The 27,213-nt window shown below is 40.0% G+C and overlaps 1 protein-coding gene across 2 annotated transcripts in view; it reads right to left on the bottom strand.

The window, feature by feature from the left end:
- The window catches only part of LOC146990416 (neuronal acetylcholine receptor subunit alpha-7-like), a 33,047-nt gene that overhangs the window by 5,490 nt on the left and 344 nt on the right, over positions 1-27,213 (bottom strand). Inside the window, exons 2-7 of one of the 2 annotated variants that reach the window (XM_085772844.1) lie at positions 10,639-10,778; positions 9,128-9,172; positions 5,819-5,928; positions 4,327-4,406; positions 2,064-2,231; positions 1,752-1,946 (exon numbers count right to left, since the gene is read on the bottom strand). In XM_085772844.1, the coding sequence (XP_085628970.1) occupies positions 1,752-1,946; positions 2,064-2,231; positions 4,327-4,406; positions 5,819-5,928; positions 9,128-9,172; positions 10,639-10,778 (738 nt within the window). Of the gene's footprint in view, positions 1-1,751; positions 2,232-4,326; positions 4,407-5,818; positions 5,929-9,127; positions 9,173-10,638; positions 10,779-27,213 lie in introns of both variants that reach the window. The other variant, XM_085772849.1, reaches the window with a different exon arrangement.

The raw sequence follows: 27,213 nt of genomic DNA, 5'->3' as shown, positions 1-27,213 counted from the left end.
GATTACAGTGAGTATGTTCCAGAGAACAGGTAAAGCTGTTTGTGGTGAGGCCAAGCTTTACTTTGAAAGAGGAAGATGATGGATTCTTCTCAAGATGTGATGTGATCCCTAAACCTCAGTTTGTACACACCTGCAACCTGGACAAGTGGAGGATTGAGTAGGTGGGAGATGGATGGGAGGGAAAGAGGGGAGTGGCTCAATTTACCCTGTGCTCAACTTTTTTGGACATGCCATATTATCATGTGGGGATGCACAACATCCTGAAATATATGAAGATAATTAGTTAGCAACAAAACTATAATTGTCTTGTAGTGATCCTGATCATAAACAGCTGTTTCCAAAAATGCAATACAAAAATACAGATACACAGTACATTATACAGTATGCCACTCTTACATCTTAATTATTGGCTCTGTAAATGTACAAGTTTTTGATGAACAGGTTGGATGTGCTTTGTGAATAAATGCAAAATGCAGTCAAAGTGAAGATTTGCACTCAGTAATAAGATCCCTGCTGATCCATTTGCACATATTACAAATCATAATTCGGAGGACAGCCCAATTTTACTGAATTAAATCTGGGTATAAATGCTGCCATGAAAACACATTTCTCAACGTGGGCTCACCACGCTGAAATAATGATGGTAGCGAGAGGCTGGGTTGATATACTGACGTCATATACAGTAGAGTATATCTGTGAACACATGCTCCCTCCCTCAGCCCCAGTTTCCTCTATCTGTCTCTGAGCTATCAAAACATCAGAACGAATACACACATGTAGGTACAAAGGCACAAAGACACACACATCTGGCTATAAACCACCGTTTGGCTAATGAAGGAATCCAGCTGCAGGAGTCTAATGATTTGCGGAAGGAACAAACTGTGTAAATCAACTCTCCCCACTCCCCCCACCCAACTCTCACAACAGTACACACAAACACAGCCCGCCACCACCACTACCAACCCACAGATACACTCCACAAGAAGCCTGTATGATTTATACATGAAACACCAAAGTCTCCTATGACAACTGAAATCAAATTCCCACTTGTCTGACAGCTTATCCAGTCACTACCACTTAACTTCACATGGCCACAGAGAAAGTGCATTAATGACATTACATTCCCTTTTGGAAAAGAAATGCCTGCTGCTTACCCAGAAGACAAATTGGCTCAGATATGAAAATGTTTGGAATGGAAAAAAAAAACTAAAGAAAAAAAATCTATGAACGATAATAAGATTGGCCATGTGTCAAAACAATCCAGGCTGCAGAGGATTTGTGAAACCAACAACCCATAGAACACTTATCTGAGCTCCAGAGATCCAGTGCAGGGATGGGGAAACTTCCAGAGCGACATCATCCATCCAGCCATCTGGCTCTATTGCACAGTGGCTAGATGGGGCCTCTACTCAGCAACAGTTTGCAAAAAAGAGCCCAAAGCACCTGACAACTGAGACCTCTCTGAGCTCTTCCCCGATGTTTACTGAGTTTGGCCAAGTGGTCAAGCTCTAGGGGGAGTCCTGTTTGTTCCAAACTTCTTCCACTAAAGAATGATGGAGGGCTCTGTTGTCTTGGAAAACTTCAATACAAGATCTTTTTTTGCAAAAACAAAACACAGCTATATACTGCGCTACCTGGAAACCAGAGACTACAACGTTACCTAGCAATAGGTCAACACTGCTTTTCTTCTGCAATGAAGCAGGGCCAGACCAGCAATCTGTAGTGTGTGTGTGTGTGTGTGTTGCCCTAACCCAGTGAGATCTTCTCCCCAGCATCTGCAGGCAGAAGGAAGACGAGCAGGGCCAGCGTTGAGATGAGGACACACGGGATGAGCAGGTTGAGGCCATAGTAAAGCGTCCGTCTCCGCAACACCACGGTGAACGTGATATCGGGGTACGGCTCCTGACAGCAGGCGTAGATACGTTCATTTTTCTTTCCTGTGACCTCTGTGTGGAAAAAAAACACAACACAATCTACTCTGGAAGCACTGGTATGGAGAAAATGATCCAATCTCTGACATGCTAATTCTCTGCACTTCACAGAGCAGCAACGGCCCCTCTCACCGACAAGATCCCACTCTCCATTGGCGACGTACTCGCTGATATCTGCCTCCTGCATTTTCAAGTCCAAAGACCAGCCCCCATACGTCCAGGAGCCAAACTTCAGATCACATTTCTGGACATCAAAAGGGAACCAGCGCACATCGATGTAACAAGTGCTCTTGAAGATTCCTGTTGTGGATAGAAACATGAAAAGACCAGGCTTTGATATGTAATGTATCTGACCTGTAGAAGGCTAGTGGAGAGAGGGGGCAGAAACTGATAGCAATAGCAGAGGCAGAGGGAGATGGGAAAAGTGCCAAGTGCCATCCATCCTAATGAGAATCACAAAAATCCAATATGACAATGAGATGAAAGTGGTCGTTAATCCCTCAGCAAGAGGTAGGCACCAAACTCATTTCCATCCATATTTAAGAAAGATATGCGATGCTGGCAGTAAACAATGTTTCTCCTTCCTGCCTCTGTGCCACGGTGATGATTAAGCTCAGCAGGGAGCAAATGGAGATGGGGAGCAGACAAACACAACGGCTCCTATTTACTGTGACAATACTCAGTGAAAAAGACAAATGTAATTTGGTAGGTCATATCAGCGTACAGCTTTACTCATTTGACACCGCTGTGCTGAGCTCAAATGGCAAATGACTGTATACGGCGTTCAATGAAGGCTCATTTGAAACAAAGTTGTGAAGCAATTTGCTTTGCGACGGAGGCAATTGACCCACAGGAGATTCAGTGATGGAGCTATTTACGCCTCTATTGATTAAGATGCTGTTGTGAAGCGGCCCACCGCTTTTGCATAGTAAGGGAAAAATCAGAGGAAAGAGGAGCCTGCCAGGGAGAGCGGTAATAACCAGCTGCGACAAAGCGTGTGCATGTGTACATACAGATAGGCTGATGGTTTCATAGAAAAGCCTCTTAGGTCTTCTACGACCACTCATTCTGGCACTAGTGGGTCAGTCGGGGTTTGATCAGGAAACAGCTTCAGCGCTCCGGATGTCTGGTTGTGTTGGGTCACTAGAGGTTTAATCAGGAAATAGCTTCAGTGCTCAAAGCATCTGGTTCTAATAGAGTTTTAGTGATAGATCTACAGTAAAATACTGCTGTTTAATACGATCAACACCAAGAGATCACAGCAACAGCTTCACATCCTGGGAGCATACATTTGAAAAATGAAAAAAAATGGTAACACTTTATAATAAGTACACATTATTAAGCATTAAATACTGAATTATTCATTTATAACACATGAATACTCATTGTTATGTAGTTTATAAACACAGTTAAACATGTTTTACTCATCATTGATAAGCACTAACTGTATTTATAAACTACATACCAATGAGTATTCATGTGTTATAAATGAAGAATTCAGTATTTAATAATGCTTAACTACAGTAATGCTTGTGTAGGCCTACTTATTATAAAGTGTTGAATACCACACTAATAACTATTTATCCTTTCAGTATGAAGCCACAGTGGATTGTTTGCTTAGCACAGAATAAAGACAAGCAATGGAGGCAGCAGCTATAGCCTGGCTTTGTCCCGGTGTTCTCATATTACTGAATGAAACCCAAGCAGCTGTCCTCTGTGGACCACTACTTCAGTTCTTATACTTTAACTGTGATTGAATAGTGTCTTGATTAATGATAGTATATTGTGGTAGACAGGAAGTACAGGGATGGAGGCATATTGTATTTCAGCATCTTTTATTCTGAGGGCTGTACGTAGTGTGAACACTAGCCTTTATTATAAAAACAGCGCAGCTTTATGAATCTGGTTGTCTGTGTCCAAGGACAGGTTACTGAGAGTTTACAGAGTCACAACAGCAAATGCTGAAAATCTGATGTAAACTTTGCATCACCAACATGCCTTTCTCTTTCCATGCATCAACTCAGATTCTTTCTCCACCACCTCACACAGGACGTGTCATTTCCAAAACAATCATTTAATTATTTTTTGTGTCACAGGGTCTTATTACAAACCTTTACTTTTTTAAAAGATCTGAGTGTGGTAGAAACAACATTACTTCAGGGGAGAACCTTTATGTGATGTGATGTCAAAATTTCACATATTAATCCCTATTCACATTCTATAGAAAATAGATTATAAGGTTTAGTCATGTTGTTTGTGTTTGTCTCTCAGCATCTGTGACTATTCACTGAGGTGTAAAAATGAGAACAATTATCCATAATTTAACATTTTAAATAAGTAAACATCTGGTTTTATCTGACACTGGGATGCGGGCTAATGAGATAATGATTCTTACCTGGAGGTATGTATGAACAGCTGCCTGTGGGGGTGACAAAAATGTTGGTGTGGAACGTAGCATCAAATCGTTCATCTGCACTGTGGACAACATGGAACTGCATCAGTATTTCCTGCTGAGTTATCTGCAACCCAAATACAGCTTCAGTGGAAAACACCATAATTAATTCATACACTGGTAGGACCCGTTGCAAAAAAAAACTCTATTAATTATGAGGATGTAACATAAATTTGGATGAGACACAAACTGTGAGGGGAACAGATGTGGTGGAGAAACACAAATATTTCTGTAACTGCTTAATGCAGCAGGTACACAGCACACGAGGAGTCGCAACTGATGCAACATTTCCCTGGAGATGGTTGTTCAGTGGTTACCCTCATTCTCCCCTGCTACCCACAACTCACTCTCCCTCCGAATCGACTCCCCAGAGGGTGAGGCAGGGTTGAGCTTGAGTTGAAAGAGTTGTTTTTAAAAGTAAGAAGAAAAAAACTAAACTTAACTCGCAGCAGTGACTAATTCAAAGAGTCTCAGATCAAGGCCTTGCTCAGTGGGACAATGACAAATGAAGTACACTACTTTTTCCCTCATTAGCTGATGGGGGGCAGAGTGCCTCTAATGTGATTTGTTCAGATCTTTCTTTTAAAGATTGATTAATGGTGATCTCTTTAGTATTTTCCACGGGGGACAGATAATAAAATGCTCTGTCTCCTATCTTTCTTGATACAAGTTTATTCATTGGTCTAATTGATTTATTGCTCCAAAGTGCTCCTTTAGACAGTGCTGCATATATTTAAACTGTAGAGCACCACTAACCTTGAGGCGTTATGCTCCTGTTTGAAAACCAGCTTACGTAATAGTAGACAATATGTTCACCTTCCAAACTCGCGCCAGACGTTAATTGCTCGGTTTTTGAAAATGAGGGTTTTGTTTCAAAAGGAGTGATATTTGTGTTTGTTCACATTTTTCATTTTGAGCTTGTGAGTCCCTCTCTACAAGATACCCCCCAAAACATGTCCTGTGACAGCACTGAGTCTAAAGCAAGAGCAGAACTCTGAATATTCCTGTGCATTCTGACATGTGCAAAAGGCGGAAATTTGCACCACAGAGAGTCCGGTCAGAAAGCCCATGTCCAGAAAAGTGGACCTTAAAAATGTAAGGTGTTCAAGGAGGATATTTGATTTTTTTTTTTACTTTATTACTTACTGCAATATATTCAGAATCCAAATTCACTGACAAGGTATTTAGTCTACAGTACTCCTGCCTGTTTCGTCCCACTGGTTGGTCTGGACATAAAAATTTGCACAATTCACAACAAATCTGTTTGTAATGGTGTGGTTCTTGTAACAATCTTGTTTTTAAATTAAAACAACAAACAAAATATATCATCTTCCCTTTACATTGTGCAGAGGATTCTGCATTGAAGTGTAGTCTGACAACGTGCATGTCCTATTACAGTGCACATGCAGCAGATCTGTGCTGACAGCCCCCCTACCTGTTATACAGCAGGATGTCTGGCTTCCAAATGCTTTTGTCAGGAAGTGTCAGACCTGGAACACCTGGAAACTCTGATGTGTTCCACTGAAGGTAATGATCATCCCAGCGCTGTGGGAAACACAAACACAATACAGTGTGATATAGATAGAAATTAGGCTAATATTTAAAAAAAAGTAAATATACAGTAGTAACTATTCTTATTGATGATATTATACTATGAGTAATGGTGAGTTTAATGTTTGCGCATATTGTGAAGTTTTATTCATGTGGTGAATTCATTTCCATTTTGACATGACAGTGTATGTTGTTTGCCTCCATCTGTGGCCAGATGTATAATATGATCTCATGCATGTCTCTGGAGTCCAGTTGGAGGAAATCCACTTTAACAAGGCAGAACCTTCACCCCTGAGGTATGTCTCCTGTTGTAAACGTTGGGGTGAGGGGTCTGCTCTGTTTTCTTCACAGGACTGAGGTGACAGTTGAAAGCCACAGTCGCAAAGAAATACGTATAAGGGACGCAAAAAAATAACTTAAGTATGTAAGCGTGATAGGAAAGGTCTAAGTGAAACTGCACAATTTTCAAAACATGATTAGAGAGATGAATCTCTCTCCATGTGTGACCTCTTAGAAAAACAAGCACAGAACCAGCCCCCCACCAGATGTGTGCATATTTGGCTGACACTGGCTGGTTTCCAGCTCTGGACGGCCAAATGTTACAGCTGGCCGGGCCTGGTTAACACAACCTACCTTTACTTTTTCTAGTCAGAGTGTATTTAAAAAATACAACACTGTCATCCCTGTTTCAAAGAGAAATGCTGATTTCTTCTACATGGCCATTATTTTGGTCGACAATTTGAAGAAATGCACTTGTCTGATTTCCTGTTGAGAATTAGATGACAAGATCAATATCACACTCATATCTTCCTGTTGCAGTCGGCCACAGATCAACATAGCTTAGCATAGGGACATGAATAAGAGGGAAACAGCTAGCGTGGTGTCATCTTCTCTATAGGTTAAACAAACAGAAGAAATGTGTCAGTTACTGTCAAATTATGTCTAACATGGTGATTTCAGTTTAGTGGTGCCAGTTCTTCTGTGTGGGAGGCCATAGAAGAACTTAGTCTGAGGGACACAGGTAACATTTGAAGTCTTGGAAGTAGGATGTTTTTTTTTATTTAATATAGGTGCTCCTTTTTAAAGGTGTACAGAAATGGCCGTTTGTCCTGTTTGTCACGCCGAGTCGTCACGAGCTGCAACACGAGTTTACCCGAGTAAGGAAAACGAATTTGATTGGTCGTTATCGAGCGGGCGGGATATTCAAAGCTTGGGGCGAGCCCAAGCTCCGTGTGTGTGCGTGTCTCAGACGTTTGAATGACGGATTATGGATCCAATATCAGTGGCTGGTGAATCATGTACAGGCTGACGTATAATCCGTGCGCCTGCGTTATCCAATGCGAAAAAAAAACAAAACACACTTTCATCCCGGATTTACTCAAAAATAGAATTTTGCACAAAGTTTGGCCTACATCGTCTGATAGATGAGTTATTACACTAATTTTATGACCCAGAGTGGGCTTAAATTCAATTTTCTTTTCTGTACACCTTTAACATTTGTGTGTCTCAGGCTGTTTCAATCTTTAATCATTAGGGGCTTACGATAGGATGTAAATCTACTGTGCATGGGAAATGTTGTCATACAGACACAGTATATGGAGTTAATGTTATTGTGAATAGTTTTATAATTCTTCTTCTCTTTGGTTAGTCTGTCCAGCCAAGTGTTTCATTAATTTTATTCTTTTATTTGCCTATTCCATCTGACTGGACTTCCGTTAGAGAAAAACCACATGAACTTCACATGTGATTTTCCACATATGAAATATGTGGAAAATGTGTTCTGCACATGGGGAACATGTTATTTGCAGATGGGAAACATGTGATTTTGGCCCAGTTTGATGTGAATCACATGTGACAATGTGGTAACATGTTTTACACATGTGCTACATGGTAACACATGCTATAAAATCTGATACCATGTATTCCACACGTGATCACATGTAGAATACATGTGAAATACATGGGAAATGGTGTTTCTGCAAGGGTTGTATTAGCTGGTTATACTTATATTTTATGTATGTATTTAAGTGATGTGCATGCAGTATTGAATGTGGAGCTATGGTGAGCAGTAACCTGAGATTTATTTACTATGGTTGTTAATGTTTCCTAGTCAAGTTTAGGAAATTGTTGGAGGACATGATTAGATGCATTGTGGGGATGTAGCTGTGGTGTTTATGCTGCATGTGTTGTGCTATGTGCAACAAATATTGGCACATAGTTTTATTTAATGCAAATGTAGGACTATTGTATGCTACACCTTCAATTACCTTTTAATTAAACTTACTGACAACCCCAGGAGGGGGCACCATGGTAACAGCAATAGTGGAATGAGTATTAACAAAACTAAAGTACGACACAGTCATTTGTTATTTCAGTCAACAACTAACATGATGTTTAGGGCTAAAACTGAAGTCACTCAATTATTCATGTCATTATTTTTTCTAAATGCTACAGTTGTCAGAGCAATTATAATTTGTTCATTCTAACATTATCCTAAGGGGCATTTGTAATTGTTACTCTCTGCACAAAAAATATTCAGTGTATAATCTGACAGAGCCATCTTCAATGTTGACATGTAAACTTTCTGTCCTGGGCTACATAGTGTGCTAAAGCATGTTCAATTGTTGCAAACAGGCAGTACAGAGTGCAGATGTTGCCTGTGCTATCTTGTGTTTGAGAGCTGAATTCCATTTCGCAGGGTGCAGGCTGAGAGATTGAGTGAGGCTGCTGCTGTGATTCCACATCATGGTGATTTAAAACGGACCAAACAGCCTTCATGCAGCTTGCTGACGTTGCAGCAGCAGGAAACTGGTGTCACACAATGAACAGGTTGCGATAAAGCATCTGTACTGATGCTCCTCAGTTTACTACATGGAATAGAGAGAGGTGTATTGATCCTGTGCAAGATGAACAGGGAAAAGATAAGGTAGCAGTTTGATGTGATAAAGAGGGTTTTAAGACAATTGTGATATATTTCAGAAACCACACTGGTAATAAGTATCACTAAATACCAGATGAAATGCATAAAGACTGAAACAAGGGAGAAGTTTACTCAGTTTTTACAATGTTGTATCTTGTTTGTTTCATCTTACATAAATGGAAATGTGAAATGTCCATTATGTGGTAATATGTAACACACACACATGCAAAATGCTCTCCAGTAATAGTAGCACAGTGAAGGCTAGAGTCTTACCAGGTTTAGCCAAATGTTGGTTGTTAAAATCTGGTTCTTCTCATCCTGTTGGAAAAACATATTCATTAATATTTTTCATTATATATACAACATAGGTATTTGCCAGACTGTTGCGGTGCACTTGCTCTTGGAGGGTATGGTGTTGGGTATCTGTAAATACGAAAAAGGTCAAGACCTTCTCTACCTTCTACTCTTCTTTTCAAAACAGAATGGGGGTGCAAAATAAAAGTATTAATTTTACTGAATTTTTTTAATTGTAGAATAATTGTTTAGTACAATTTTATGGGTCCAAAATATAAAAATATTAACATCTGGTTGGCAACGTTGGCATGAAATGATCTCTGCGCCAACCGCATTATTACGTCACGTGAGGCGAAGCTCAGGGCGGGCCAGGTCCTGATAGCCCTGTGGAGAAATGGCATCGTGCTAATGCTAATGCTAATGCTAACTAACAGCAGCCAGTACTGTAACGTACATGTTCGTCTGCAGGTGAGTTAGTGTGAGATGATTCAGATGTGTTTCCAGTCCGCTGTCAACACCGCCTGCTGCTCGTTAAATACGGTTAGCATTAGCTTAGCTTTAGCTACTAGCCCAGTGGTTCCCAAACTTTTTTGGCTTGTCACCCCATTCTGACATAACAAATTTATGGCGAGCCCTCAATCAAGATGCACCACCTCAGATATTTTTATATGCTGCATTTTATTTGAAGTCTTTATATTCGAGAAAGCGAAAGTATAGAATACAGTTGTTGAAGATTGTTGAAGACATTTCAGGTGACCCCATTTGAATTCCAGGTGACCCCAAGTGGGGTCCCGACCCCAAGGTTGAAAAACACTGTACTAGCCGCTCCCTATAGGCGTACCTGGCAACCAGTGCAATAGGCTCTATGCACAGCTCCACTACTTCCTGAACTTAATGCAGCTCCTTTGTTTCCTGTCTTACATTATTGGACAAACTGATTATTCCAGGTGTGTCTGACCATTGTGACTACTCAGACACACCTGGATTAATCAGTTTGTCCAATAACGTAGGACAGGAAACAAAGGAGCAGCATTCAGTTCAGCAAGTAGTGGAGCTGTGCATCGAGCCCATTGAAGGTTGGCGCGAGGGCGGGCGAGTGTGAGTGCGACACTTACTAGCCGAAAGGAATTAAACTTGTAGCTAACACCTTTAAGAACTATGTAAATTATATTGACTTAACTATTTGATTTTATTAAGTTTGGCAAAGGAGAAATCATGCCATTATAAAAATGTCCAAGGTAGCTTCACCTCTCAGAATCTCACTTGTTCTTGTCTCACTAGCCTATACTTTTTCTTTTCCACTTTGAATTCACTGACCAAGAGAAAACAGAAGAAATATCTTTTGGTATTGACTTCAATTATATTGTAAAATTGATTTTCTTATATAGTCTATTAGTTGGGGACAAGGGAGAAGATACTGACAACTGATCAAATAATCTAATTTAGAGTAATTTATTACAAAACAGCGTGTATGCAGGTGATTTACCTACCACATCAATGATCTGCATGAGACTGAGGCCAAACTCAACGGTGAGCGCATCAGAGTCATTGTAGACTGGTCTCACCAGTGGGTTGTACTCTCGCAGTATATCGCTGTACAGTCTGCGCTGGTACACCCCTTGAAGAGAAACTATGGCAGAGACAAAACTGGTCAGTAAATGTACTTTCATAATCACTTAAGGAATAAAAATGAGGAAGAGAGATTTTAAATCTGTGCCAACAAATTTTGCATCTCAGATCAGCTTCATTGGCAGAACTTCTTTTTCCACAGCCATCCTCATATCGACATGTTGGAGAAGTCATTTCCTTAAGTTATCTTTTCTTTTCATCTTTGATCTGTTACTGTGCACAGTTTTCATTTTGATATAAGAAATCCATCCAAATGGCAGCATTAAAAAGTCCTCCTTGTTTTGGAGGGGATGTTGTGTTGTGGTGTACCAATGTTGAGACCAAACCTATGTCCTTGGTCTCTCTTTATTCTCTGCCTCATCCATGTAAGTTTCCCCATACACCAGGTCAATTTGTGTAACAGGTAGGTTTATGGACTTAAATGCACACAACTTTGAGACGTAGTTATTAGGTTTATTGAACAAGTTAAGAGCACTGCACAATAATACACAGGATCAGGACACAGTAACAGGTATGGTATACGGGACAGGCAAAACAGAACAGCCAGACAATCCGATGAGTAGCAGGGGAATCAATCCTGAACCAGTGAGGTTGAATCCCCGATTAAATACACAAACACATGGGGCAGGGAACTGTGGTAAAACCATAGACTGTAAAAAGAATGGACGTAGCACCCGTGACGTCACCCATTGGTTTGGGGGAGTCTGTTTTGTGATCCTACTACGGGCTAGCCTAGAAATCTAGATGCACCCTAGCGGCAGCAAATATGCAGGTCGGTCTAGAAACGAGCCATAGGAACTTTTTGAGTCTCGAACACCGTTTGTGTTCACCAATCACAGCGCTCTATCTGTTTAGAGAGTCGTTGGGCGGGCTTAACGCGATGGCGTTAAGCATCATAGTCTTAGCCTCGTAAACCAGCCTCTCGCGGAGGTGCATTTCATTTCATTCTGAGGGAGAGTCTGGCCTCATCCCCATTCTAAGCGTTTGGACTGAAACCCTCAGAAGGCCGAGCCAATCAGCGTCGCCCGCTGTGATTGACACAGCACGTTGGCCAATCAGGGACCGACTGGTGCAAAGCCCCGTCACTACACCAACTTGCTGATTGGCTGAATGGGGTTGTCTGTCAACGCTACTACCAAAGATATTAAACCGTCTTTGCTACTACTCCCGCCCAGCTCCCGCCCACCCCAAACGCTTGCAGGGGGGATGAGGCCAGACTCTCCCGAGAAATGAAATGAAATGCATTTCCGCGAGAGGCTGGTTTACGAGGCTATCATAGTCTGGCTTGTCAGGCTAACGTCATCCTGCTCTTTGCTCTGATTAGTCGTAGCACTACCCTATTACGAGCAGAGGCAGTTTGAAAGACAGCCTTCATCCCGCCCCCTGGATTGAGCCGAGGTCTACCGGTCGTTTCCAGACTATACATTTTAATGATATAGTCTGGCTTGCCAGGCTAACTACGGGCATTTGAACTGCGCCATCTTGGATTTTAGTGGGAGTCTACTTTTCATAACCTGTCACTCAACGTAACCACGCCCCCATTTATGGACGAATTTGAAGCCTAAACAACACCAAAACGGTTGTGGTACAAAAAAAGGGTTAGACAGTTTACCAGGAGGCAGGTGAGTCAGAAACAAGCCGGGTCAGTACCAGAAAGTCAGGCAGACTACAGTAGTCAGTAGTGCCGGAGCTGGTGTATGGATGATTGCAGGAAATGAGGAGCAGCTGTGTGCACAGGTGAGCTGAGTTGACAGATGAGGGGGGCGTGGCTGAAAGGCTAAGCAAATCAGAGGCGGGGTCAACGGAAAAATCCTGAGTGGGAGCGGGGTGGCTGGGAACCTTTTAGACTCCTTCCTACAGAGCTCTGCTGGGACTCACTGTAAAGGATGAATGTGCGCCAACATAATTTTGCATCGCACTTAAAAATTGGCATCTACATACAATACCTGGACTCCAGTCGTCTCACTGTACAGTCTCAAAGCAGACCTGCCCTTCATTTTAACACACTCTCTCATCTCTCACCCTTAAGTAATAGAGTATTTCTGGCAGCATTTCTTCACTTCCCTAATGGCCACGGCCCAGTTATCCTAAACCACCTATGAGACGCACATTATCTCAATGTCACATCCGCTTCTTTCATAAAGAAGACAGAAAGATTAGCTGAAAGCAAAGCTTTGTCTATTGCCCAATCCCATGTGGACCCCCATCCCCCAGCCCAATCCCACCATAATCAAATTTCAGTGAGAGGATCAACAAGAGGACACCAGTGTGAGAAGCGGCCCTGGGAGGTTTCTGCAGTACATCTCAGAACAGTAACATTTCTGATATGTCGTAAACATGTTACTGAAAGTCAGCTTGGAGCCATAAACAGCATGAGCAAATAAGCTTTAAATATCCAGGAAATGTGTTCAGACTTAAAGGGACAGTTCAACATTTTGGCAAATTCCCCTATTGCCATAATCCCTATAGTCATAGCAGTAGGTTCATTACCTTTAATTATTGGTGCATGTTGTTTTGAGATCAGCGGGGCAGAGACGTGAGCTGCTCAGCGAACACAACGGAGGTGAATGGTACAGATCTCCTGTCCCTCAAAACTCATCAAATACACAATCCTCCAAAACACTGCACATATGATTTGGAATCCCTCTGCCCAGCAGCCATCTGGAATGTAGTTCTAGCTATGCATTTGCCTTGAAAACATCTCCATCCCATGGTTAAAGCAGAAGTAAGTGGTCCGGTCGTTTTCGCTAATGCTGCGTTCCAGGCAGGCTTTTGAAATCGTAAATTACAGCTTCAAGTCACAACTTACGACTTTGTAGCGTTCCAGGCAACCCACTCGTGTTTTTCCGACCTGTTTTACCGGTGAAAATCACTATAACGGCCACTCGTAACTTCCGACCGGTGAACTCGTACCAGATCGAACTGGTACGACTTCACGGTCGGAAAAATACGAGTTTCCTTGAACGCACCATAACAGTCCTCGTCCCTACGTCACCACATTCACGGCGTCCCTTGGCTGCACACACAGCCCTGCATGCCGTTCTCTCTCCTCATTGGATAAAAACTGTAGGATACGATAAAAAGTTTTCTCCTCGGCTCAGAGCAGAGCAGAGTGACTGACAGACCCGTGTTTCAGACCAAACACTCTATGTAAGTGATTGCTGTCGGAAGATGTAACTATTTGACTTATATTAACACAAATATATCACTTACTTCTGCTTTAATGTGAAGGTCACAACTTGTATATGGGATACTATATGGCAAATTAAACTATCCCTTTAAGATATGCATATGTGCACACTACACACTATCACCAAGTCTGCCCATCTGCCTCTGTCTCAGGGGGAGCCTCAATGAACAACTACCTACACACGCCTGATTTGGCATGGTTTGTATGCATCTATAGTGAACAAGAAGCAGCTGCTCATGTTATGTTGCAACATGGTGTGAAAGGCACAAGGAGAACATTGACTGTGGCTGTAAAACCTTTGTTCAGTTACACAGTTCAGTCAAAGGTCTTTGGATGAACAACTTGGCACAACACTTTTGGTGCTTTCTGGTGCTGTCTCTCTTTTCGTCTGTGACAATCTATCACACACATGCATGCACATGCACACACACACACACACACACACACACACACACACAGACTCATAACATATTGTGATAACCGTGCATTGATTGTCTTGCTAATTTGTCCCAGTATAGAACAAACAACGCAAACACGACAACACAAATGCCAAGTTACTTCTTTCACGTCCATCTTAAGAGCTGATTACACTTCAAGCTGATGATGAGAAACTTCACACAGAACCAGTGAAAGCTGCAATGTCTCACAGGCCTACATGCAACACTATGAACTTGGCATGAAATCTATAAAGTCTGTGATGTAATATTCAAACATTGTAGCTCCAAACTCATCACAGGCTTGAAGACTTGAATCGGCTTATTCAAATTTCTGAACAAGTAGAAAACCAGAGCAGAAAACAAAGCCACACAACACGATCCAGATAAACAAACTCAGACCACATTACTGTTGTCTCTGATGACCTGTCCTCCATTGCATATTAAGCAGCTCTAAAGTTGTCCATCTGCCTCTTTATACTTCACTCTGAGGGCAGCCTCAATTAACAAGTGCCTGTAAAGAGCCGGCTGAAGAGCCTGACTCAGTGATTACCATTAAATTTGCTGCCTCGATCGAAAACATCTAAAAAATCAGAGTGGATTTGAGTAAAACTGATGAGACACGGCATCTTGAAGGTTTCGTCAACAAATTACCATTTAAACATCAGACTTTTTTAGAAATTGCACGGTTTGCATGCGTCTACAGCGGGCACAGGAAACAGCTGGGATGTGATTTGTCCCTATTGCAGCAGAAATGTAACCACATACAACAGGGTGAAAAACACAAGGAGAACAGTGTTACTCTGCTACAACATTAAAAAAAACCTCTGTTCCACTTCACTGGGTCTTTCAATAAAGAACTTGGGATGAGATTGCTGGTTCTTTCTTGCTGTCTCTCAGCTTGTTTGTGTTGCACACAGACACACACACACACACACACACACACACACACACACACACACACACACACACACACACACACACACACACACACGTATACACTTGCTACCTCTATCTCTGCTATCACTAGAACCCTTTTCTGAACTCCAATCGAAACCTAATAATACCATCAAGACTAAAACCTGAACCCCGAAACAGCCCCAGTAAAATCACATTATATGGCGCATGTGCGCGCGCACACACACACACACACACACACACACACACACACACACACACACACACACACACACACACACACACACACACACACACACACACACACACAGAAGGCGCCTCCCCTGGCATATTTTTACCTACTTGTCAAAAGACATTTCCACTAATTGTAAAAACAACAGCCTGAGTCTTTGTCTGATATAACTGCTCTGCTGTTTGTCAGAAATTGAGAATAAACCAATATAACAACAAAAAATAAATGACACATTTAATTATTAAATGGACAGTCAGTGGTAGTTTAAAATGAACATTGCACCTTTACAACACTCTTGTCATTTACTTTTCAGTGGTGACTGGAGACTACTTGACTATTCAGCTCACTATAGATTGACTGCGGTCAAGTGAGCCGTCGTTCTTCCTCGCGGAGTCAAGCCAGCCGCACAAACATTTGAACTGCGCCCGTATCATAGAACTTACGGTAAATTCTCCGAGTCCACTGACGAAGCTAACGCTAGTTCAGAACCAAGCGAGATGACTTCCGGTTTTCAAAGTAAGACGCGGATAATACAAAGGCAAGGTGTGTGTGTGTGTGTGTGTGTGTGTGTGTGTGTGTGTGTGTGTGTGTGTGTGTGTGTGTGTGTGTGTGTGTTCCCGTGTGTGTGTGTGTGTGTGTGTGTGTGTGCGCGCGCGCGTGTGTTCCCGTGTGTGTGTGTGTGTGTGTGTGTGTGTGTGTGTTCCCGTGTACCTACCTAACAGGGCCTTATGAATTTTAAACAGGAAAAGAGCCTTATACTCCATTTTTACTGTACAGTAACATGACTTTGGCCCATAAGTTCTGGCAATACTTGGTACAGGTGACTTCAGGACCACCCTGGCTACTTCCACAGTCATTATCAAACAATTTTACTGTATAATTTTGGAGAAATTAAGCCTCAAAGTTGCATCTCTAGTTTTTTTGTTTTTTTCTTTACGGGAAAAGTGCCTCATACTCCATTTTTACTGTACAGTAACATGACTTTGGCCCATAAGTTCTGGCAATACTTGGTACAGGTGACTTCAGGACCACCCTGGCTACTTCCACAGTCATTATCAAACAATTTTACTGTACCATTTTGGGGAAATTAAACCTCAAAGTTGCATCTCTAGTTTTTTTGTTTTTTTCTTTACGGGAAAAGTGCCTCATACTCCATTTTTACTGTACAATAACATGACTTTGGCCCATAAGTTCTGGCAATACTTGGTACAGGTGACTTCAGGACCACCCTGGCTACTTCCACAGTCATTATCAAACAATTTTACTGTATAATTTTGGAGAAATTAAGCCTCAAAGTTGCATCTCAGTTTTTTTTAAACAGGAAAAATGCCTTATACTCCATTTTTACTGTACAGTAACATGACTTTGGCCCATAAGTTCTGGCAATACTTGGTACAGGTGACTTCAGGACCACCCTGGCTACTTCCACAGTCATTATCAAACAATTTTACTGTATCATTTTGGAGAAATTAAACCTCAAAGTTGCATCTCAGTTTTTTTTAAACAGGAAAAGTGCCTCATACTCCATTTTTACTGTACAATAACATAACTTTGGCCCATAAGTTCTGGCAATACTTGGTACAGGTGACTTCAGGACCACCCTGGCTACTTCCTCAGTCATTATCAAACAATTTTACTGTATAGTTTTGGAGAAATTAAACCTCAAAGTTGCATCTCTAGTTTTTTTGTTTTTTTCTTTACGGGAAAAGTGCCTCATACTCCATTTTTACTGTACAGTAACATGACTTTGGCCCATAAGTTCTGGCAATACTTGGTACAGGTGACTTCAGGACCACCCTGGCTACTTCCACAGTCATTATCAAACAATTTTACTGTATAATTTTGGAGAAATTAAGCCTCAAAGTTGCATCTCTAGTTTTTTTGTTTTTTTCTTTACGGGAAAAGTGCCTCATACTCCATTTTTACTGTACAATAACATGACTTTGGCCCATAAGTTCTGGCAATACTTGGTACAGGTGACTTCAGGACCACCCTGGCTACTTCCACAGTCATTATCAAACAATTTTACTGTATAATTTTGGAGAAATTAAGCCTCAAAGTTGCATCTCAGTTTTTTTTAAACAGGAAAAATGCCTTATACTCCATTTTTACTGTACAGTAACATGACTTTGGCCCATAAGTTCTGGCAATACTTGGTACAGGTGACTTCAGGACCACCCTGGCTACTTCCACAGTCATTATCAAACAATTTTACTGTATCATTTTGGAGAAATTAAACCTCAAAGTTGCATCTCAGTTTTTTTTAAACAGGAAAAGTGCCTCATACTCCATTTTTACTGTACAATAACATAACTTTGGCCCATAAGTTCTGGCAATACTTGGTACAGGTGACTTCAGGACCACCCTGGCTACTTCCTCAGTCATTATCAAACAATTTTACTGTATAGTTTTGGAGAAATTAAACCTCAAAGTTGCATCTCTAGTTTTTTTGTTTTTTTCTTTACGGGAAAAGTGCCTCATACTCCATTTTTACTGTACAGTAACATGACTTTGGCCCATAAGTTCTGGCAATACTTGGTACAGGTGACTTCAGGACCACCCTGGCTACTTCCACAGTCATTATCAAACAATTTTACTGTATAATTTTGGAGAAATTAAGCCTCAAAGTTGCATCTCTAGTTTTTTTTGTTTTTTTCTTTACGGGAAAAGTGCCTCATACTCCATTTTTACTGTACAGTAACATGACTTTGGCCCATAAGTTCTGGCAATACTTGGTACAGGTGACTTCAGGACCACCCTGGCTACTTCCACAGTCATTATCAAACAATTTTACTGTATAATTTTGGAGAAATTAAGCCTCAAAGTTGCATCTCAGTTTTTTTTAAACAGGAAAAATGCCTTATACTCCATTTTTACTGTACAATAACATGACTTTGGCCCATAAGTTCTGGCAATACTTGGTACAGGTGACTTCAGGACCACCCTGGCTACTTCCTCAGTCATTATCAAACAATTTTACTGTATCATTTTGGAGAAATTAAACCTCAAAGTTGCATCTCAGTTTTTTTTTAACAGGAAAAGTGCCTCATACTCCATTTTTACTGTACAATAACATGACTTTGGCCCATAAGTTCTGGCAATACTTGGTACAGGTGACTTCACGACCACCCTGGCTACTTCCACAGTCATTATCAAACAATTTTACTGTATAATTTTGGAGAAATTAAGCCTCAAAGTTGCATCTCTAGTTTTTTTGTTTTTTTCTTTACGGGAAAAGTGCCTCATACTCCATTTTTACTGTACAATAACATGACTTTGGCCCATAAGTTCTGGCAATACTTGCTACAGTTTTTTTTTAAATACTTTATTTACAGTTTATCATTTTACAGAACTGTACAAAACATACCACATAGGAACATTCAAACATAAAAGGGAACAGAGAGAGAGAGAAAAAAAAAAAAAAAAAAATTAAAAAATAAAATAAAATAAAAATCAAAAAGGGGAAGGGGCTGCCAGATATTTTTAAATTTACCCTTTACATATACTTGCTACAGTTGACTTCAGGACTACCCTGGCTACTTCCTCAGTCATTATTAAACATTTTTACTGTATCATTTTGGATAAATTAATCCTCAAAGTTGTATCTGGAGCTTGTTTTCAACAACTAAATCGATATAAACGTATCAATTCACAATAGTTATTTGGTAACGATCCAACGCATCACCGCATGCGCAAATGACATGCCCTGTTAATTGACACCTCCACGACGACGTTCACTGGATCTCCACTTGATTGCAAGAATGGCTGCAAAAAAAGGGTAAGTGGGGCTTTCAAATAATTTCCAATGTTATGTGGGTAAAAGACACTGCATTTATTGTCTACATATTTTTCAATTATAATTATGTGGCTTAAATAAAGGGCGTCATCACAAATATTTTTTAATTGGCTAAATTGTCTATCACCTTGGGTCAACTGACACACGTGGTTAGCTCACAGACACATGCACATTGTAGGTTATAGGCCTAGCTATTGTAATTAGTGAAATGCCTTATTCTGGCTTTAAAAAAAAAAAAAGTTTAGCTACTGGACAGAGTAATATGATACATACATCTATGTAATCTCCCGAACAGTGCCAGGGTGCAGTTAGATCTGACCTTTTCCTTTTATTCTCTTAACACTAGAACCGCCAACATTATTCTAATCCCCCTTTAATTTCCCAGACCGCATCAACAGTCGCAAACAGTTGTCTAAGTATAAACAATAATTTCAGTAATTCTGTACAGTTCACAGTGATGCATCTGGACCGTGGATGTACAGTATATAATAGATCTCGAGACGTGTGCTGCTCTCGTGTGAAGAGTCCATGACGCTGTTCATTGTTGTTCACTTGCTACTGTAACAGGAGGATTTCATAGAGTCTTCTACTGCAATTGAAGTACTTAGGGGATATTTGTAGAGCATACAACCCTACTTTTAAATAATGCTACTATCCCTTTAAAGTGGATGGAAGCAACAAGGACAGAGAATAATGACAAGTGACAAGAAAAAGACATGAGTTTTCACCCCTTAGCCAGAATGATAATCATGATTTTCAGGAAAAGGAGTGTTCATTAAATTGAGATCTGGAGAATAATCAAAAATAACTTCAAAGGCCGGTGTTAAAAAATGTATTGTTATGTGAATTAGTAATTTTTCATGAATAATGCTAAGCAATGATAAGGTCAAACTTGCAATATCTTTTACATCCATTATGTATTGTGTTACATTACATGTATTTCTACACAGTGAAATCGTGTAACACAACAACCTAAATACCAGGCTGTGAAGCTATAACCAAGATGACAAAATGTATTGTTATTGTGTCTTTGAACAATGAAACTAGCAAATAACAAATAAAACTTACAGTAGAATTTCATTATCTTATATCTATCATGATTGAAAATTAACATTTATACTTGAATGCCTTTTACAGATACAGTGTGACACATGTTTTCGGTGGTTCCATGTGGAGTGCCTTAACATGGACTCGGCAACACTTCAGCAGGCAAAGGCTGGTGACTGGAATTGTGACATTTGCCAGGATTAAAACATCACCTTCGATCAGTGGAAGAGAAAGGGATCAGAAAGCCTCAACAGCCATCTTTTAAATTTGACTTTATGTTTTGACATAAAAATGGCACAACACTCTTATCACTGAAACTTTGATTACTTTTCTGGAGGTGACACTGACAGAATCTGAGACATCTGAGGCACCCAGGTTACACTCAACACAATTGTGTGTGTGTGTGTGTGTGTGTGTGTGTGAGAGAGAGAGAGAGAGTTTTAGGTGGATTGATAGAGAACGATCCTGATAGTCAGGTGGAGATCGAGAGTGTGTGAATGTGCAACGACGTAATCTGTAAGGATTATCTGTGTATGCCGGCATCAATAACAGGCTCTCCCAAGATGCACTTGCGTGTAGAATAAGGACTAATAAGGATAAAAATAAGGCCTCAGTCATGTTATTTCTGTCCACTGATTTGTTTGGTCTTTCGATCCTGTAAAAAGTAAAGATATTGTATATGAAAATAGACCATCTTCATAAATAATCACAGACTATGTTGATCTGATATCTGTATTTTATATTCACTTTAAACTTTAAACTTAAACATCTATGTTCTTGTGATTGTGATTTATTCCAACATATGACTGTCACATGGAGGTTTGTTGATGTTTAAGAGTATTAGACATTAGTCTGAGCTGAAAGAAAACTTTGAGGCTTGTAGAACCCAATAATGTAATAAAAAATGTCAAGTGAGTGGATTGAAAATGTAATAAAAACCTGATAATGTAATAACTTCCCAATAATGTACTAAAGTGCATATCCGAATAATGTATGCATGTCCACCACTTAAAACCAAGTAGGCCTAATGGGTCATCTACTGTTAAATTATTACATTATTGGAGTATTACATGATCAGGTGGGTCCCTTCGAATGGAAGGCTAACCTGATAATGAACAGTAATACTTTATTACATTATTGGAAGTTATTACATTATAATTTATTACATTTTCAGTCCACTCAAGTGAATTTTTTTATTACATTATTGGGGTTATTACAATATCAGGGATTTATGATATGGTTCTACAAGACATGATTTCTCCAAAGTGAGTGAGTAAAACTGTGTGATAATGACTGAGGAAGTAGCCAGTGTGCTCCGAAAGTCAGCTGTAGCAAGTATTGTCAGAACTTATGGGCCAAAGTCATGTTACTGTACAGTAAAAATGGAATATGAGGCACTTTTCCTGTAAAGAAAAAAACTAGAGATGCAAATTTGAGGCTTAATTTCTCCAAAATGATACAGTAAAATTGTTTGATAATGACTGAGGAAGTAGCCAGGGTGGTCCTGAAGTCACCTGTAGCAAGTATTGCCAGAACTTATGGGCCAAAGTCATGTCACTGTACAGTAAAAATGGAGTATGAGGCACTTTTCCCGTAAAGAAAAAAACAAAAAAACTAGAGATGCAAATTTGAGGCTTAATTTCTCCAAAATGATACAGTAAAATTGTTTGATAATGACTGTGGAAGTAGCCAGGGTGGTCCTGAAGTCACCTGTACCAAGTATTGCCAGAACTTATGGGCCAAAGTCATGTTATTGTACAGTAAAAATGGAGTATGAGGCACTTTTCCTGTTAAAAAAAAACTGAGATGCAACTTTGAGGTTTAATTTCTCCAAAACTATACAGTAAAATTGTTTGATAATGACTGAGGAAGCAGCCAGGGTGGTCCTGAAGTCACCTGTACCAAGTATTGCCAGAACTTATGGGCCAAAGTCATGTTATTGTACAGTAAAAATGGAGTATGAGGCACTTTTCCTGTTTAAAAAAAAATGAGATGCAACTTTGAGGTTTAATTTCTCCAAAACTATACAGTAAAATTGTTTGATAATGACTGTGGAAGTAGCCAGGGTGGTCCTGAAGTCACCTGTACCAAGTATTGCCAGAACTTATGGGCCAAAGTCATGTTACTGTACAGTAAAAATGGAGTATGAGGCACTTTTCCCGTAAAGAAAAAAACAAAAAAACTAGAGATGCAACTTTGAGGCTTAATTTCTCCAAAATTATACAGTAAAATTGTTTGATAATGACTGAGGAAGCAGCCAGGGTGGTCCTGAAGTCACCTGTACCAAGTATTGCCAGAACTTATGGGCCAAAGTCATGTTATTGTACAGTAAAAATGGAGTATGAGGCACTTTTCCTGTTTAAAAAAAACTGAGATGCAACTTTGAGGTTTAATTTCTCCAAAATGATACAGTAAAATTGTTTGATAATGACTGTGGAAGTAGCCAGGGTGGTCCTGAAGTCACCTGTACCAAGTATTGCCAGAACTTATGGGCCAAAGTCATGTTACTGTACAGTAAAAATGGAGTATGAGGCACTTTTTCCGTAAAAAAAAAAAAAAAAAAATAGAGATGCAACTTTGAGGCTTAATTTCTCCAAAATTATACAGTAAAATTGTTTGATAATGACTGTGGAAGTAGCCAGGGTGGTCCTGAAGTCACCTGTACCAAGTATTGCCAGAACTTATGGGCCAAAGTCATGTTACTGTACAGTAAAAATGGAGTATGAGGCACTTTTCCCGTAAAGAAAAAAACAAAAAAACTAGAGATGCAACTTTGAGGTTTAATTTCTCCAAAACTATACAGTAAAATTGTTTGATAATGACTGAGGAAGTAGCCAGGGTGGTCCTGAAGTCACCTGTACCAAGTATTGCCAGAACTTATGGGCCAAAGTTATGTTATTGTACAGTAAAAATGGAGTATGAGGCACTTTTCCTGTTTAAAAAAAACTGAGATGCAACTTTGAGGTTTAATTTCTCCAAAATGATACAGTAAAATTGTTTGATAATGACTGTGGAAGTAGCCAGGGTGGTCCTGAAGTCACCTGTACCAAGTATTGCCAGAACTTATGGGCCAAAGTCATGTTATTGTACAGTAAAAATGGAGTATGAGGCACTTTTCCTGTTTAAAAAAAACTGAGATGCAACTTTGAGGTTTAATTTCTCCAAAACTATACAGTAAAATTGTTTGATAATGACTGTGGAAGTAGCCAGGGTGGTCCTGAAGTCACCTGTACCAAGTATTGCCAGAACTTATGGGCCAAAGTCATGTTACTGTACAGTAAAAATGGAGCATAAGGCATTTTTCCTGTTTAAAAAAAAACTGAGATGCAACTTTGAGGTTTAATTTCTCCAAAATTATACAGTAAAATTGTTTGATAATGACTGAGGAAGTAGCCAGGGTGGTCCTGAAGTCACCTGTACCAAGTATTGCCAGAACTTATGGGCCAAAGTCATGTTACTGTACAGTAAAAATGGAGTATGAGGCACTTTTCCCGTAAAGAAAAAAACAAAAAAACTAGAGATGCAACTTTGAGGTTTAATTTCCCCAAAATGGTACAGTAAAATTGTTTGATAATGACTGTGGAAGTAGCCAGGGTGGTCCTGAAGTCAACTGTACCAAGTATTGCCAGAACTTATGGGCCAAAGTTATGTTATTGTACAGTAAAAATGGAGCATAAGGCATTTTTCCTGTTTAAAAAAAACTGAGATGCAACTTTGAGGTTTAATTTCTCCAAAATTATACAGTAAAATTGTTTGATAATGACTGAGGAAGTAGCCAGGGTGGTCCTGAAGTCACCTGTACCAAGTATTGCCAGAACTTATGGGCCAAAGTCATGTTACTGTACAGTAAAAATGGAGTATGAGGCACTTTTCCCGTAAAGAAAAAAACAAAAAAACTAGAGATGCAACTTTGAGGTTTAATTTCCCCAAAATGGTACAGTAAAATTGTTTGATAATGACTGTGGAAGTAGCCAGGGTGGTCCTGAAGTCAACTGTACCAAGTATTGCCAGAACTTATGGGCCAAAGTTATGTTATTGTACAGTAAAAATGGAGTATAAGGCATTTTTCCTGTTTAAAAAAAACTGAGATGCAACTTTGAGGCTTAATTTCTCCAAAATGATACAGTAAAATTGTTTGATAATGACTGAGGAAGTAGCCAGGGTGGTCCTGAAGTCACCTGTACCAAGTATTGCCAGAACTTATGGGCCAAAGTCATGTTACTGTACAGTAAAAATGGAGTATGAGGCACTTTTCCTGTTAAAAAAAAACTGAGATGCAACTTTGAGGTTTAATTTCTCCAAAACTATACAGTAAAATTGTTTGATAATGACTGAGGAAGTAGCCAGGGTGGTCCTGAAGTCACCTGTACCAAGTATTGCCAGAACTTATGGGCCAAAGTCATGTTACTGTACAGTAAAAATGGAGTATAAGGCATTTTTCCTGTTTAAAAAAAACTGAGATGCAACTTTGAGGCTTAATTTCTCCAAAATTATACAGTAAAATTGTTTGATAATGACTGTGGAAGTAGCCAGGGTGGTCCTGAAGTCACCTATACCAAGTATTGCCAGAACTTATGGGCCAAAGTCATGTTATTGTACAGTAAAAATGGAGTATGAGGCACTTTTCCCGTAAAGAAAAAAACAAAAAAACTAGAGATGCAACTTTGAGGTTTAATTTCCCCAAAATGGTACAGTAAAATTGTTTGATAATGACTGTGGAAGTAGCCAGGGTGGTCCTGAAGTCACCTGTACCAAGTATTGCCAGAACTTATGGGCCAAAGTCATGTTACTGTACAGTAAAAATGGAGTATGAGGCACTTTTCCCGTAAAGAAAAAAACAAAAAAACTAGAGATGCAACTTTGAGGCTTAATTTCTCCAAAATTATACAGTAAAATTGTTTGATAATGACTGAGGAAGCAGCCAGGGTGGTCCTGAAGTCACCTGTACCAAGTATTGCCAGAACTTATGGGCCAAAGTCATGTTATTGTACAGTAAAAATGGAGTATGAGGCACTTTTCCTGTTTAAAAAAAACTGAGATGCAACTTTGAGGTTTAATTTCTCCAAAATGATACAGTAAAATTGTTTGATAATGACTGTGGAAGTAGCCAGGGTGGTCCTGAAGTCACCTGTACCAAGTATTGCCAGAACTTATGGGCCAAAGTCATGTTACTGTACAGTAAAAATGGAGTATGAGGCACTTTTCCCGTAAAAAAAAAAAAAAAAAAATAGAGATGCAACTTTGAGGCTTAATTTCTCCAAAATTATACAGTAAAATTGTTTGATAATGACTGTGGAAGTAGCCAGGGTGGTCCTGAAGTCACCTGTACCAAGTATTGCCAGAACTTATGGGCCAAAGTCATGTTACTGTACAGTAAAAATGGAGTATGAGGCACTTTTCCCGTAAAGAAAAAAACAAAAAAACTAGAGATGCAACTTTGAGGTTTAATTTCTCCAAAACTATACAGTAAAATTGTTTGATAATGACTGAGGAAGTAGCCAGGGTGGTCCTGAAGTCACCTGTACCAAGTATTGCCAGAACTTATGGGCCAAAGTTATGTTATTGTACAGTAAAAATGGAGTATGAGGCACTTTTCCTGTTTAAAAAAAACTGAGATGCAACTTTGAGGTTTAATTTCTCCAAAATGATACAGTAAAATTGTTTGATAATGACTGTGGAAGTAGCCAGGGTGGTCCTGAAGTCACCTGTACCAAGTATTGCCAGAACTTATGGGCCAAAGTCATGTTACTGTACAGTAAAAATGGAGTATAAGGCATTTTTCCTGTTTAAAAAAAACTGAGATGCAACTTTGAGGCTTAATTTCTCCAAAATTATACAGTAAAATTGTTTGATAATGACTGTGGAAGTAGCCAGGGTGGTCCTGAAGTCACCTGTACCAAGTATTGCCAGAACTTATGGGCCAAAGTCATGTTATTGTACAGTAAAAATGGAGTATGAGGCACTTTTCCCGTAAAGAAAAAAACAAAAAAACTAGAGATGCAACTTTGAGGTTTAATTTCCCCAAAATGGTACAGTAAAATTGTTTGATAATGACTGTGGAAGTAGCCAGGGTGGTCCTGAAGTCACCTGTACCAAGTATTGCCAGAACTTATGGGCCAAAGTCATGTTACTGTACAGTAAAAATGGAGTATGAGGCACTTTTCCCGTAAAGAAAAAAACAAAAAAACTAGAGATGCAACTTTGAGGCTTAATTTCTCCAAAATTATACAGTAAAATTGTTTGATAATGACTGTGGAAGTAGCCAGGGTGGTCCTGAAGTCACCTGTACCAAGTATTGCCAGAACTTATGGGCCAAAGTCATGTTACTGTACAGTAAAAATGGAGTATGAGGCACTTTTCCTGTTTAAAATTCATAAGGCCCTGTTAGGTAGGTACACGGGAACACACACACACACACACACACACACACACACACACACACACACGGGAACACACGCGCGCGCGCGCGCACACACACACACACACACACACACACACACACACACACACACACACACACGGGAACACACACACACACACACACACACACACACACACACACACACACACACACACACACACACACACACACACCTTGCCTTTGTATTATCCGCGTCTTACTTTGAAAACCGGAAGTCATCTCGCTTGGTTCTGAACTAGCGTTAGCTTCGTCAGTGGACTCGGAGAATTTACCGTAAGTTCTATGATACGGGCGCAGTTCAAATGTTTGTGCGGCTGGCTTGACTCCGCGAGGAAGAACGACGGCTCACTTGACCGCAGTATAGATTGGTTGGTTTTAATTCTGCAGCCTATAATCGA

This window comes from Trachurus japonicus, chromosome 3 (genome assembly GCF_045865225.1).
Source record: "Trachurus japonicus isolate A0001 chromosome 3, Traja_1.0".
Lineage (NCBI taxonomy): Eukaryota > Metazoa > Chordata > Actinopteri > Carangiformes > Carangidae > Trachurus > Trachurus japonicus.
The sequence above is the reverse complement of the archived record's forward strand: the minus strand, read 5'-3'. Positions and strand labels throughout refer to the sequence as shown.